Source organism: Hydra vulgaris, chromosome 06 (assembly GCF_038396675.1).
Source record: "Hydra vulgaris chromosome 06, alternate assembly HydraT2T_AEP".
Taxonomy (NCBI): Eukaryota; Metazoa; Cnidaria; class Hydrozoa; order Anthoathecata; family Hydridae; genus Hydra; species Hydra vulgaris.
The window spans coordinates 55,266,179-55,281,246 of NC_088925.1; the positions used below are offsets into that span (position 1 = coordinate 55,266,179).

Below are 15,068 nucleotides of genomic sequence, written 5' to 3' on the forward strand. Positions count from 1 at the left end.
AATAAAAGAAATAATAACTTAAGATAATTATTAAACTTTAACAGTATTTAAAATAATTTAATAAAAATAGATCATTAAATATAAAATAAATATAAAATAATCATTTATTTAAATTAGGTCTGAAGTATTTTTAAAATTATTAAAAATTAAACAAAATAAAAATGAATAAATATGTTTACATGTGAATCTATAATGTGGTAGTTGACGCGTGGGTTGTCATTTAAAACTTCCAAAAGAAAGTCCACATTCTTTTTATGCATAAAAAACTCTAAATATGCTTTTTGATAAATATAACCACCAGCTCCACCCCACCCAAATCTCTCATCTGTTGATAGTGCAGCATTTACAGCAGGCTGACTGTTTGTTGTTAGAAATCCATGACCATTGATCCGATAAAGTTGATCAGAAAGTAAAGAAGTTTCTGGCTGCAATTCATCATCATTTAGAGGAAGCGATTTCACCTAGATATATTTTTATCTTTTCATGAGAAAAAAAATTCAAAATATAAACTTACATTGCAATATAAATACATATATGTACACATATATACATATACAAATATATATATACATACAGGCCTCAGCAGGAATAAATGAGTGCTCATGGAAAAACTAAAATTGATTACAATTTAGTAATCAATTTTAGTGTTTTTACACTGCAATGTTTTGTATTACATTATAAATATATCAGATAAATAACCATAAAAAGTTATTTAAAAATTTTAGATTGCTTTTTTATTGAAACAATTGTTTATTTTATTAATATTATCTTGTCAGGTTTCTTCTTATTTTCATATTTAAAAAGTTACTATTCTTCTTTGTGAAATTTTTTTTTCTAATTTAAAATATTTAAAAATTGCACTGAAATAACTCCAAGCATGAAAGCAAGTATAAGAAAAGATTTTTTATAATTAAAACTTGAGTTTAATACTTTTAAAATTGTTTTTGTGTTACGTAATTCAAACAAACAATATTTTATTACTATTTATTAAAAAAGATTTAAGTTTTAAATGAGTGTATCTATTATTTTCACTTTGATTAAGTCGTATTTTAGAAGTTAAAAATGCAACAATACTCTATATTAAAAAGTTAACTTTTGAAAAACTTTATTTTTTTAAAATATTTCATTAAAAATATAAAATTTAAATAGCTTTATAAAAATTACTAAAGCTCTTTAGTTCTTTGTTGTTGTTTTTTTAAGATATTTTTTAATGAAATTCTTACACTGGTCATTTGAATTTATCAAGTTTAACTGAAAATAATGTCGAAACAATTTTTTAAAAATCTTTAAGTACTAACATTTTTACCTTAACAACGCACAGTGAGGCGGAATAAGTTAAAAACAAAAAAAAACACTAAAATGTTAGATAAGTGTGAGTTAAATAGATATTTAACATCGACAATATATAAGAGTTTTTTGAACCAAGGAATTCAAATATGGAACTGAAATTTATTTTTGCAATAAGCACCCATACAATCCTTATGTACGCATTTAAACAGATTTTAGAGAACTTAAACAACTCTAGGAACTATTTATATTTGAAAAAATTTTGAACCAAAATGTATAATCATTAAATGAACGCACACCTGTAATTCAGCGCTCAAAACATCCACACTAGCACATAACTTTTTTAACAAACAAAAAAAAAGTTAAATGTTAAATAATTTTTTACATTTTAAGATACTAAAAAGTTTAGAACATTTGTTGGCAATGATTTCCCTTGATATTTCTTATGCTTTGCAAAGAAAACATTTGATCTAAAATGACTGGATCTATTAAAAAAATAGTGGGACTATTGATCAATTAAGTTTTGAGCATTGAGAAAACCAAACTGCTTTTTAAAAAAAGTTTAGAACCTCTCTAATTATCTATTTAGTTTATTTGTCATCAGGAATTAAATAAGAAGTTTTAGTAAACTCAATAAAGATTTTACAAAAGCCTTTTGTTTTTTGTTTCAAATTCACATATTTTAAAAATAGATTCAATTTATCAAAGCTAAAACACTTTATAATCAAATCTTATTAGGTTTAAACTTAAAGCGACTATTTCAAAAGAATACACAATGTAAATATTTGATTGAGATTGTCCAAAAAATACTATTTTTTCAAAAAAAAAGAAGGGAGGACATTGTATCTAACAAAACTATGCATTTTAACTTATGCAATTTAAAATATCTTTTTAAGGAGCAGGAAATCTTCTAGGATCATTTTTAAGGAGCAGGAAATCTTCTAGGATCATTTTGAAGGAGCAGGAAATCTTCTAGGATCATTTTGAAGGAGCAGGAAATCTTTGAGGATCATTTTGAATAAAAGTTAATAGTTAGTTTAAATCATAAAAAAAGGAATTTATTTTAAGGAATATATTTTAACTTTAAATCATAAAAAAAGGAATTTATTTTAAGGAATATATTTTAACTTTAAATCATAAAAAAAGGAATTTATTTTAAGGAATATAATTTAACTTTAAATCATAAAAAAAAGAATTTTTTAAATATTTACAAAGGATTAAGTAGTTTAACTTAATATTTGAATTTGATTTGAAAATTGATTACAAATAATGTTAAATTAATGGTAAAGATACCTTAAATTTATAAATCTTTATGGTCATAGTTTTATTTATTTTCACATATTTTATGTTTAAATATATACTTTGACACTTATAGAGGAATTTTTGTATCTTTATTTTTTAACAAAAAGTAGTTTTTTATCAAAATGTAATTATGAAGTATTAAAGCTATATTTTATTTGTTTTTAATATATTTTATTTTATGCGCTAGATGTTTCTTACTATTTTTATTAAAAAAAAAAACTTTGCTGTTTAAAAAAATAGAAAAATATCTATATAAATATATATAATACATATATAAATGTATATATTATGTATGTATATATAAATATATATATATACACATATATAAATGAAGTAGACGCACAGGATGCTGCCATAAAAAAACAGGAAGTTACGGGGGCTTCAGTACATACATTTTCTGACAAATAGCCTGACAGGGTTTTTTTTATTATTTTTTGCTTCTTCTTTCTCTGAAAAAATTTTTTTTTTTTACGTTTGGAGCGCAAAAATGATATTAGGAAATCGCAGTTTAAGCTATGGATTGAATATAGTGTATATATATATAAATATATATATATATATATATATATATATATATATATATATATATATATATATATATATATATATATACATATATATATATATATGTATATATATATATATGTATATATATATATATATATTTATATATATATATATATATATATATATATATATATATATATATATATATATATATATATATATATATATATATATATATATATATATATATAAGGGTGTCCCAAAAATTTGATTTTTCTTCAAAAAATATAATATTTAAATAAAAAAACAATCAGAAGAAAAAACAGTTTATTTCGGTTCAAAATATTTTTTGTTTCATTAAAGTTGAAAAAAATTTACAGTTAATATAAAATATTTTTTGTTGTTTAAATTGCTCTTTTTCATTTTTTTAGCTTTTTCTATTCTTTTTAGCAATCAGCATGTTTTGTCTCTGACTTTCGAAATGACTGTCTGTCAGGAAATCTTGCACTAGACAAATAGTTCTTTCAGAGCAGTCATTTGTGCACTGATTATTTGAAACAAAATCTTTAAAAAACAGCAATGAAGATCTACAAATTTTCCATCAGAAATCCAAAACAATATAAATATCTTGTATATTAGGATCAAGTATGAAAAAAATATACCAACTGTTTTTCCCAACAAACTCAGCCAAGTACCATGTATGCCTGAGAAGATAACTTTTTCAGACTTTTGCCTAGTATTTTGTCTTCTTCCTCTTTGTTTTTGGCTACTTCAATAGCTTTGAGATCATTATATGGTACCTGGATTATGATAGATGACTTCAAAAACCAAGGAATGTAAAATATTGCTACAAAAGGTACAATTTTGTTGATATCTATTTCCTCCACTAATAAAATCTTCAGTTTCTTATGACTTAGTTGAAGCATTAATAAATATATATCATTTGCCATAAATCTAGCTTCATAACAAACAGGGGGTTGATGAAGGTAAAATTTGTTATTTTGTTACCCAAATAAAAAGAACCTAGTTCACATAACCTTATATATTCTGTTTTTATTTTGAAAAAGGTTTTCAGGGTAATGGCATTTCCATAGTATTCTTTAGCTTGTTGTGCAATCTGATGCATGTTAGAATTATTTTTAAAAATGTTGAAACTAAATTTGTCTAGTGAGTTAATATCTTGATTGCATACCTGAAATTTTTTAGGCCAATATTTTTCAAAATTAGAAAACAGTTGTTTTATTGGTGCCTGAGTCTTTCCTGTTAGCACTTGCACTAAATGACTCTTATATATGTGCGACAACATAAATAATTTCAATTCCTCCATAATGTGCACCAGTGTTTGAAGCAGTTGTGTCAGTATAAACAGCAAAAATCTTATTTTCAATTTCAAAATCTTCTAGTACCTTTTTATTTGTTTTGCTTGGTTTTTGCTTTTTGATGAACTTGCCTGGAACAATTCTAGCAAAATATCGCTACTTAGGGTTGCATAAAAACCAAAAACCATGGTTTTTTTTAAAACAAAAAAAAACAAAAAAACCATGGTTTTTTTGGTTTAAAATCCTTTTTTAAAAAAAAGAAAAAAAAAGAAGCTATGTTTAGTCAACTTTTTCAATTAAATAAAAGCATTAGTCATTTTACTTAAGTAAATTATATTTTCTATTAACATTACTGCTGTAATTCATCAACCAATACGTCATTATTTAATGTTTTGTATATAAAAAAACATTAAATATTTAATTATTGTATATATATATATATATATATATATATATATATATATATATATATATATATATATATATTACATATACATGTTACATATATCTAACTAAATATAATATAATAATGTCATTAAAAAATGTTTATAACTTAAAATTATTAAATCTTTTTTAAACTTAATTTTAAAAAGTTTTAAAAATTTTTTTTACAATAATGGCTTGTTAAGCATTTGTTTAAAAAAGTACTTGGGATTAAATTCCTACCTAAATGTCAACTAAAAACTAATCAGAAAGTACAATTTAATGCAATGCATTTAATATGAAATTATGATAAAGTTGTCACCTGGTAAGAACACAACAGTAAAACCTTTTTCTCAATTTAAATAAAAATACTCTTAACAAGATGTTAAGTAGGATAAAGTGACAATAAAGCACAATAATCATAGACAGAAGAGCCTGTGTTCAGCTTCTGCTCACATGTTATGTTTATTAGAGTAGTGAATATAAAATTCCTTATTTATTCCTATAACACAAAATAAGTTGCCTTTTGAATATAGAAACGCACTAAAAAAATATCAAAAATGCCAATTTTACTGCTTGATTTAAATATATATTTATAGATACCAACATATTTTTAACATTTCTAAAATTTTAAATAAAGAATAATGAATAGGCTAGCTGAATTATTTCCAATAAAAAATAATTTAGCTAGCCTACATTTTACAATAAACTCACTAAATGTAACATTAAAACTTGATCAAAGGACCAAGTCCTTGACTTAGACAGCAAGAATCAAGTCCTTGACTTGGTCTTTGCTGTTGAAGTCAAAGATTTAAACCAAATAGATCCTTAGACAGGCTAATGATAGATACAGCAAAAGACTCACTAAGTAAATAAAACTATAACTAATTAAATAAATTAAAAAGTGTAATGAATAATCAAAGAAAATTTGAACTAGTAAATTGGCTTATGGAGTAAAATAGCTAAATTTAAATTTGGCTAAATCAGTAATTTAGTAAACAACTTTTTTTTGGTAGAGTTATATTGAATTAAGTCTCAAGAGAATTTAAAGTAACTTTGAGATGGCGAATCTTGAATCTGGGAATTTGTAAATTTTAATTTTGTAATTTTTACAAAAACAAAATTGATTCTGACAAAAAAAGATTGTTTGCATGCTTTAACAAAAATATTTTTTTGTTTTTAATAATAATAACTAAATATAAATATTTTATTTAGTTGTTTAAAAACAAACCTTGTATCCCCATTTATTTTTTTTCCCACTCAAGTAGCATTGGAAAACATGATAAACATCCTCAATACAATCCAATTTCTCCCCCCACATCTTTAATCGTTCCTCTTCACTCTCTTTGCTTTTTAAATAAAATAAATGGTGATCAGAAAGCTCTGCAAATGATGGAGCAGAAGAATTGCCCCATCTTCCATTAGGAAATTCATCCCAATTTGATGTTCTATGAATATAACTTTTTGGACGCGAGGACCAGAATATTGGACGAACATCTTCTTGCAACCGCTTTAAATTTGCTGATGGTTTCCATGGCAATAGCCTGTGACTTTGGTAAGGTCTCCATAGTCCCAGCTGTTGTAAAAGTTCTGTAGTTGCAACTTCTCTATTTAAAGTATAAACATGAATTCCAGGTACATCATCAGAACTTAAAAGCTCGCGACACATACTTACTGCCAATTTAACACCATATTCTCGAATGGCCTCATCATCATTTTTAATTGGTTCTAAATCATCAATTATATATTGCGGTACTTCAAGCTTTGAAAGTTTTACTAACTGAAGCAGCGATGCATAGGCCTATGACAAAAAAATTTTTAATAATTTTTTTAAATTAAATAAATACACAACCTTTTGTACACAACCTTATGTTTTAATTTAAAACTCAGATCAAGACACTAAAAATTATATTTAATAAATAAATAATTGTTATTACTTGTATAATTATATACTGATATATTAATTATATTTAATAAATAAATAACAATTGTTACTTACTTGTATTGGCATTACGCCAGGTATAATAGGAACATCAATACCTATTCTTCTACAGTCAGCTAAGAACTTGAAAAATATGTGTGGTTCAAAAAATAATTGTGTTATAATAAAGTCTGCACCTGCATCAACTTTTTCCTTTAAATGAATAAGATCATCTTCATATGAAGTACAATCAGGATGACCCTGTGGATAACCTTAAAAATATTTAAATGTAAAAAAAAATATTTCAATTTTATTAACTTGTTCCAATTTTATTAGCAATAGTTATTGCTGTATTTTTTAATTTTATTACTACTATTATTTTTAAATTAAATATCATCATGCCATGTTCTTTGTTGATATCATGACCATTCATGATGCAATGACTATTTCATTATGTCATGTCACAGTTTCATAACTTCATGACTAATTATGACTTCATTATGTTTTGACTATTGTCATTAAATGTTTTAAAAAAATACAAGTTGTAAATAGACTAAGGTTTTGGAGCAAAGCATTAACAAAGTTTTTTTTAATTAGCACAAACATTAAAATATATATAATATAAAAATGCTCACCTGCAACACAAATAGTAAAATAATTTTGAAAATGCTTTCTAATAAATTTAACCATGTCGGCTCCAAATCTCAAATTTTCATCTGAAGCCATCCATACTTCTCCTTTAGGTGGATCTAAAATTATTTTTATAAAAAATATTGTTCATTATTTACTGTCACAAACAATTTATTTTGATAACAAATCCTTTTATATTTAAAAACAATGATTTGAAAATTTGTTTTAAAAATTTAATAAGCTTTTTAAGATAAGATTTTATATTTATTCTTATGATTAAAATTTCTTTTTTCTTTTTTCTTTTTTAAAACAATCTCACAAAACAAATCACCTCCACGTAAGGCGAGAATATTGCGTATACCAAGATTTTTTGCTTTTTTAAGGTTTTTTAGAACTGAATCGCATGATATATTTGCACATGTCATATGCAGCATAGTTTCAATACCACAATAATTTGAAGCAGTACTTGCAATAGTGCAAGAACTTGTTTCCTTATCACCAGATGGATCTCCTATAAAATTTAAAAAAAGTTTAACTTGTTTGTCCATAAGCTATTTTTACCATCATTAAAAAAATAATAATAATAACCGCAATTTTCAAAACAATCAAGATCTTAATCCTAAAAAAGGACAAGATTAGGACAGAATAATAACAGAAGATCAGGGTACCATTTTAATAATTTTACCAATACCAATTTTACCAATACCAATTTAAATAATTTTAACTATACATTCAGGTAAATTACTTATATATGTATTATATAATTACATATATAAATTACTTATAGATCTTATAAAGATCTATAATTTACCTGAATGAGTTTAGCCCTGTTAATCACAGCAGATGGCTGACCACTGCAAATTGACTGTCACGAATTTGGGTCTTAGTTCATAGATAGCTTGGGTAAAATATTAATAACTTAAGTTGCATAGTTAAGTACGTTGTTGGCATTTACTATCAAATGGGTTATTCCATATCAAATCACCTAAAGGCTCCCAGGGTACCACCTCAGATTTGCTTTAAACTTTGACCGCACACAGATCTTATGAAAAAAAATACAATCCAGAAAATTTCAGCTTGATTGACCAATTTGTTCAAAAGTTATGACTGAATTAAAAATGATCAAAATCCAAAAAATTTGTGTATCAGGAGCTTACAGCAGTTTTTTTCGATCTTTGACAAACCATAACTTTTTAAATAAAGATGGTGATCACCTGAAATTTTGTAGGGTAATAGTTTTTCACCCAAATAATCCATTATTGCAGTTGTTTTTGACTGATTTTTTACAGTTTTTGAATTATTGTACCTTAAAGTTGCTAAATATTGCAACATTATAAATATTTTTTCGAACTATAACGTGTTACAGTTTAAATACTTACTTACAGAAAGTAGACTTTTTTGTTACCTTTGTGTACTTAGGGTCACCACTTATTAGAATAATCAAAATTATGCATTAAAAATTAATTTAGCACATGCAGCAGCCTATTGAAAAATCACTTTTTTTAAAAATTATGATAAATTACATCGACTTTGCTGACATAGAAAGTAGCCTAAACAGTTGAAATAAATTATGAAACTTTTAATGTTGAGGTTCTATATATAGACAATCACCAAAAAAAATTTAAAGACCTATACTCTATCTTATGACATGATTGTAGCCTTTGAGAGTGATGATATTTTCAAAAGGAGAATGTTATTAGTCTATGAGCTAGCCTTAGGTCATAGTCTAATAATTAGTCATAGGGATGACAGTAGTATATTTTTTATTTATCTGTGAATGAATATATTTAGTTTTCTTTTTAATGACATAATGTCTTAATTTGTACTAACAATAATGACATAATCAGTGTCATAATCAGTGTCTGATATTTGTTAGTTTCTTTGAGATTTAATATGTTTATGTCTTTTTTAAACTTTTTAGATTAGTAATAAAAATAAAAAAATAGTAAAAAATGACAGAGAAATGTTGTGCGGGGAAAGTTTTAAATGAAGATTGCGACAAAATGTATTATTGTAGAATGATTGGAAGAATAAAACTAAAAGATATTGTGAACACAGATGTTGAAGTTTTAATTCAAAGAATTGGACACAATTTTGAACTAAATGAGAAGATCTGTTTTCACCATGAAAAAGCCTATATTTCTAGATATGAAGCGCTTCAAAAATACTGCTGTGATCCATTTAAAAGTCTACAAGAAAAAAATTATTAAGGGATTGTGTAAAGTCGATATTTTAACAGCAAGTCAACTTAAGATCAAACCTGGTCAAAAACTTTGCACTAACAGTTGAATGAATTCAAACTTGAACAAATTATAGGAAAATTTAGTCAAGAAGATGAAGACAAAAATGTTGACGATGAGGAGTTTAGTTTTTCAGACCTAAATAAGACAGTTTTAAATAAGATTGCTTCTTTACTGGAAATATCTGAAAATGTAAGTAAACGTGACAAATTAGAATATGGAAAGCAAAAAGTTAAAAAACTGGAAACAAGTATGAAAAACTTAGTAGCATCAGCATTGGATATAGACCCAAAAAAAATAATATCTGAGAAAAAGCAAAAATGCATTAACTGTAATGATTTAGACAAACTTTTAGATGCAATAAATGAAAAAAGGAAAAATCAGTTTGAATGAAGAAAAAGTTCAGTTACTAACATTAACTCCTGATAGCTGGTCGACTAAAAAAACTTGCGGTGCATTTTCAGTTTCAGACCATCTTGTTAAGAAAGCCAGAAAGCTGAAAAATGAAAAGGAAATACTTGCTAAACCTGAGGCTAAAAAAGGACATCCTTTAGAGGATATTGTTAAGCAAAGAGTCATTGAAATATATAAATCTGACGAATACACTAGAAATGTCCAGGAAAAAAAGACTTTGTTTCTGTGCGTATAAATAATGTTAAAGTTCATAAACAAAAACGCTTAATATTAATTCGTTTAAAAGAACTTCATCTGAAATTTAAGAAGTTTAACCCCGAACACAAAGTTGGATTCAGCAAGTTCTGTGAACTAAGGCCAAAGTGGTGCCTTACTGTTGATAGTAGTGGAAGCCACTCAGCTTGTGTATGTTCTTACCATTAAAATGCTAAGTTGATGTGGTCTGCTCTTCCTAACAGCCATTTAATATATTACAAAGATTTAATGAAAGTATGTGTTTGTAATATAGATAGTCAAAACTGCATGTTTCATCTATGTTCCAACTGCCCTGGTAAAATAAATTTGAAGACTTATTTGGAAAATGTGTTTAAAAAGAATGATTTTGATTTTGATGATCAGATCACGTATAAACAACGGGTTTCAACTGACCGAACTGCACCTATTACAGTCCAAACAACCATTAGTGAATTTATTGAAACTTTAAGTGAAACTTTGTATGACCTTTGTCACCACCACTTTATCAAAGAGGCACAGTCTTCCTACTTATCAGAGGCAAAACAACTTGTTTCTCCGTGCAGCGGCCTTGTTCGCCAAGGTTCGTGTTTCGGAGTTATAGAGTTGAGAGAGGGTTATAACCACAATTAAGTAGCCTCCTCATCTGTAGTGGCCTTCTGGGCCTTGGGGAGGTGAAATAACAAAAAAAAAAAAAAAAAAAAAACATTAGACCAATATACCTGCATTATTCTGATGGATTTTGCAGAAAACTATAGTTTTTTTGTACAAGATGCTATACAAGGGTTTTACTGGCAAGCCGATCAAGCTACCTTACACCCATTTGCTGTTTATTACAGAGATGAAAAAGATCACCTTAAATGTGAATGCTATTGTTTAATTTCTGACCATCTTTGTCATGACCAATCAGCAGTCCATTGTTTTCTCACAAAGTTGCTCCCTATGGTCAAAACCAAACTACCCACAGTGAATAAAGTTAAATACTTTAGTGATGGTGCTGTGTCACAGTATAAAAACTACTAATGTCTAATAAACTTAATTTATCACATTGTAGATCACCAAGTAAATGCTGAGCATCACTTCTTTGCTACATCACATGGCAAAAGTCCATGTGATGGAATAGGAGGTACTATAAAAAGAGAAGCAGCAAAAGCTAGTCTACAAGAAGCAATTACAAATCAGATTCTCACACCACAAGATCTGTTTACATGGGCTAAAAAAAACATCAAAGGTGTTAACATATTTTATCTTTCATGTGATGATATCAATAACCATGAAACAACTTTTAACCTTCAGAAACGATATGAAGGGATGCGCACAGTTCCGGGAACAAGAAGCTATCACTGTTTTGTACCAGATGGAGAGAAATTGTTTTTACGAAGAATCTCTAGTGATACTGTCTATGATACTCATGTGTTAAATGATGTTAATTTGAATTAAAAAAATTCTTCAAATTTTCAACCTGGTAAATATATTGCATGCTTTTACGATGAAGAATGGTACATAGGGCTTGTGGTTGATATTTGTAATGAAAACCAAGACGTTAATGTGAAGTTTATGCAAAGAAACAAATTAAATTTAAAATGGACAAACGATGCACAATCAAGTCAGTGTTGGGTTCCATTTGACAAGATAATATGTCAAATAAGTGTTCCATTGATTAAAAGTATAAGTGCTCGTGACTATATTCTTGCTAGTAATGACTATGACAGTATTATGAGTTATATAAATCAGAAATAAGCTAATTAGTTTCATGTATACATACTTTTTCTTTTAACTGATTATCTTACTCTTTAAATGCACTTTTTTATACTATAGTTTGTATAAAATTTAAGGTATAAATTTTTGTTCTCCTTTTAAAAATATCATCACTCTCAAAAGGCTACAATCATGTCATAAGATATAGTATAGGTCTTTAAATTTTTTTGGTGATTGTCTATATATAGAACCTCAACATTAAAAAGTTTCATAATTTATTTCAACTGTTTACGCTACTTTCTATGTCAGCAAAGTCGATGTAATTTATCATAATTTTTAAAAAAAGTGATTTTTCAATAGGCTGCTGCATGTGCTAAATTAATTTTTAATGCATAATTTTGATTATTCTAACAAGTGGTGACCCTAAGTACACAAAGGTAACAAAAAAATCCACTTTCTGTAAGTAAGTATTAAACTGTAACACGTTATAGTTCAAAAAAATATTTATAATGTTGCAATATTTAGCAACTTTAAGGTACAATAACTCAAAAACTGTAAAAAATCAGTCAAAAACAACTGCAATAATGGATTATTTGGGTGAAAAACTATTACCCTACAAAATTTCAGGTGATCACCATCTTTATTTAAAAAGTTATGGTTTGTCAAAGATCGAAAAAAACTGCTGTAAGCTCCTGATTCACAAATTTTTCAGATTTTGGTCATTTTTAATTCAGTCATAACTTTTGAACAAATCGGTCAATCAAGCTGAAATTTTCTGGATTGTATTTTTTTTCATAAGATCTGTGTGTGGTCAAAGTTTAAAGCAAATCTGAGATGGTACCCTGGGGAACTTTCAAAAAACTAGGTGATTTGATATGGAATAACCCAAATGTAGTTTGATATTAAGGTGAAGTAACTTTTTATAGATCAGATTTAGATTTGAATGTACTAAATATGAATTAGCTAAAAAATTGACTGTCACGAATTTGGGTCTTAGTTCATAGATAGCTTGGGTAAAATATTAATAACTTAAGTTGCATAGTTAAGTATGTTGTTGACATTTACTATCAAATGTAGTTTGATATTAAGGTGAAGTAACTTTTTATAGATCAGATTTAGATTTGAATGTACTAAATATGAATTAGCTAAAAAATTGGATGTAATAAATATGAATTTGTTAAAAAACAATGACTTTTCAATGCTTGAGTAGCCCTTTTTGTTGTTGTAAAGTGTGTAATCAGAAAAGGAAGTATCTTCAAAGCTTGATTTAATTTTGATGAACTTTGAGTAGAAATCATAAAAGTGTTTTGAGTTGTTAAAAATTTTCAGTTTTTTTTTCTCTCAAAGAACTTGTTAAGTTTTTCGTTTCTTAGTTTAACAAAATCTCTTGTTTTTTTTTTAACATTGGAAAAATTGATAAATCATTTGTTTTTACGTAATCAAAATGATAAACGTTGAACAATTTTTTCAGATTTTTCAACTCCTAATCGAATGAAATGGCATTTATGTCATTTCACCAAAAAAGATTTTAATTTCACGAAAAATTAACAATGTGGATTATTTATAGTGTTGAGTTTGAAGTAGTTCCACATGTTGGTTGAGTTGTCATTTATTTTGAACTGTATGTTAAATTTATTGGTTCCATTGGATATGATTGTTATATTTTTAATACTTAGTTGCATGCTTTTTATTGTTTTTGAGTAATTGACTACTTCGGTGATACCATTAATTGCTGCAAAAACTGCACAGTGATCACTAAACGAAGTTTTTAGACGAATGCTTTTATTTTTGCTAAACTTTTACTTAATAAAACTTTTAGATGTTTTGTATTTGTCTTTTTTATTAAATTTAGTTGTATTTGTATTTTTATTTATTAACTCTGTTATATTTTACTTAACAACTCTAGTTGGTTTATAGACATAATTTTTTTAAGTTGTTATTAGTAAGAAACTCATTTAGTTGCATTCCGTATTGGGAGCTGAGATCTTGATTTAGATCACTGAATATAAATACTGGTTCATTTTGGTTGAGATTTAACAGCAGACAAAATTGTTTTTCAACTTGTTATGCCTCATTTGGAAATGAATAACCTCAAACTCTACACTGCTATTCAAAATAAAACTTTCAAGTTGTTTTTTATGTAGATGAAAATGCCACCACCTTTAATGCTGTCTTATTCTGTCTTTACGCAGAGTCTTATAATTATTTGAAAGAAACTCTTTAGTTAAATATGTATCGCTATGTTTGCTTTTATTAAGCTTTATTTTACCTATCAAATTTAAATCTGATATTGGTTTGATTTCCGTGATGTTTTCTGTGATTGATTTGAACTTTATTGAATTTATGTTTAAATGATAGAAAAAATAAATAATAGAAAAATCGATAGTATTATTTTCTTTGAAAAATCAAAAGAGAGGATAAAGTTATCTAAGTTGTAAATTGTGGGAATATTGCTATTATTATTAAGGACATTATCAACTGAAGTCACTTTATTTGTATCAAAAATTTCAGGTTGAATAAATAAAAGATCATTATCATTTAGTTTATTGGTATAATTAGTTGGATTTGTGTTGTTATTGTTAAGCTGATTTGAGTAATTATACGACAGCACAAAATATAAGTAATAATACATTTCTTAATAGTATATTACTTAATAACGAGTAATAATAGATTCCTTAATATATATATATTTTTCAATTGTTGATCCCTTATGGCATAGTAGTATTTTTTTGTTTTCATGATTTATGTCAAAGTCATTTTTGAGCTTGATATTGATGTCAAGTGTGTATTAGAGTTTGTCATTAAGATCATATCTTTTTTTCTAAAATTTGTGTCATGTATTCTTTAATTTTCTGTTCAAATTCTTGGAGAGTTTTTATAATTTTTTGCTAAAGCAGTGATAACTGTTTTTGCTGAGAAGAATTCAACTTTTATCATATTTGCATTACACATTGTAACTGTAACTTAGCAACTGTAACTAAGAAAACTGCTCTTTAAGGTTTAATAAAGAAAACGTTCAAAAGTAATAACAGTATCGTAATAAGATAATTGTATCTATCTTTAATAAGACTTCACTTGGAATATGCAGAGCCTGTC

General features: G+C 26.3%; 1 protein-coding gene across 1 annotated transcript in view; it reads right to left on the reverse strand.

The window, feature by feature from the left end:
- LOC100207609 (methylenetetrahydrofolate reductase (NADPH)) overlaps positions 1-15,068 on the reverse strand; it is a 39,508-nt gene that overhangs the window by 9,387 nt on the left and 15,053 nt on the right. Inside the window, exons 2-6 of the mRNA XM_065800505.1 lie at positions 7,721-7,900; positions 7,395-7,508; positions 6,838-7,031; positions 6,070-6,639; positions 180-461 (exon numbers count right to left, since the gene is read on the reverse strand). Coding sequence (XP_065656577.1) covers positions 180-461; positions 6,070-6,639; positions 6,838-7,031; positions 7,395-7,508; positions 7,721-7,900 — 1,340 coding nt within the window. The remainder of the gene's footprint in view (positions 1-179; positions 462-6,069; positions 6,640-6,837; positions 7,032-7,394; positions 7,509-7,720; positions 7,901-15,068) is intronic.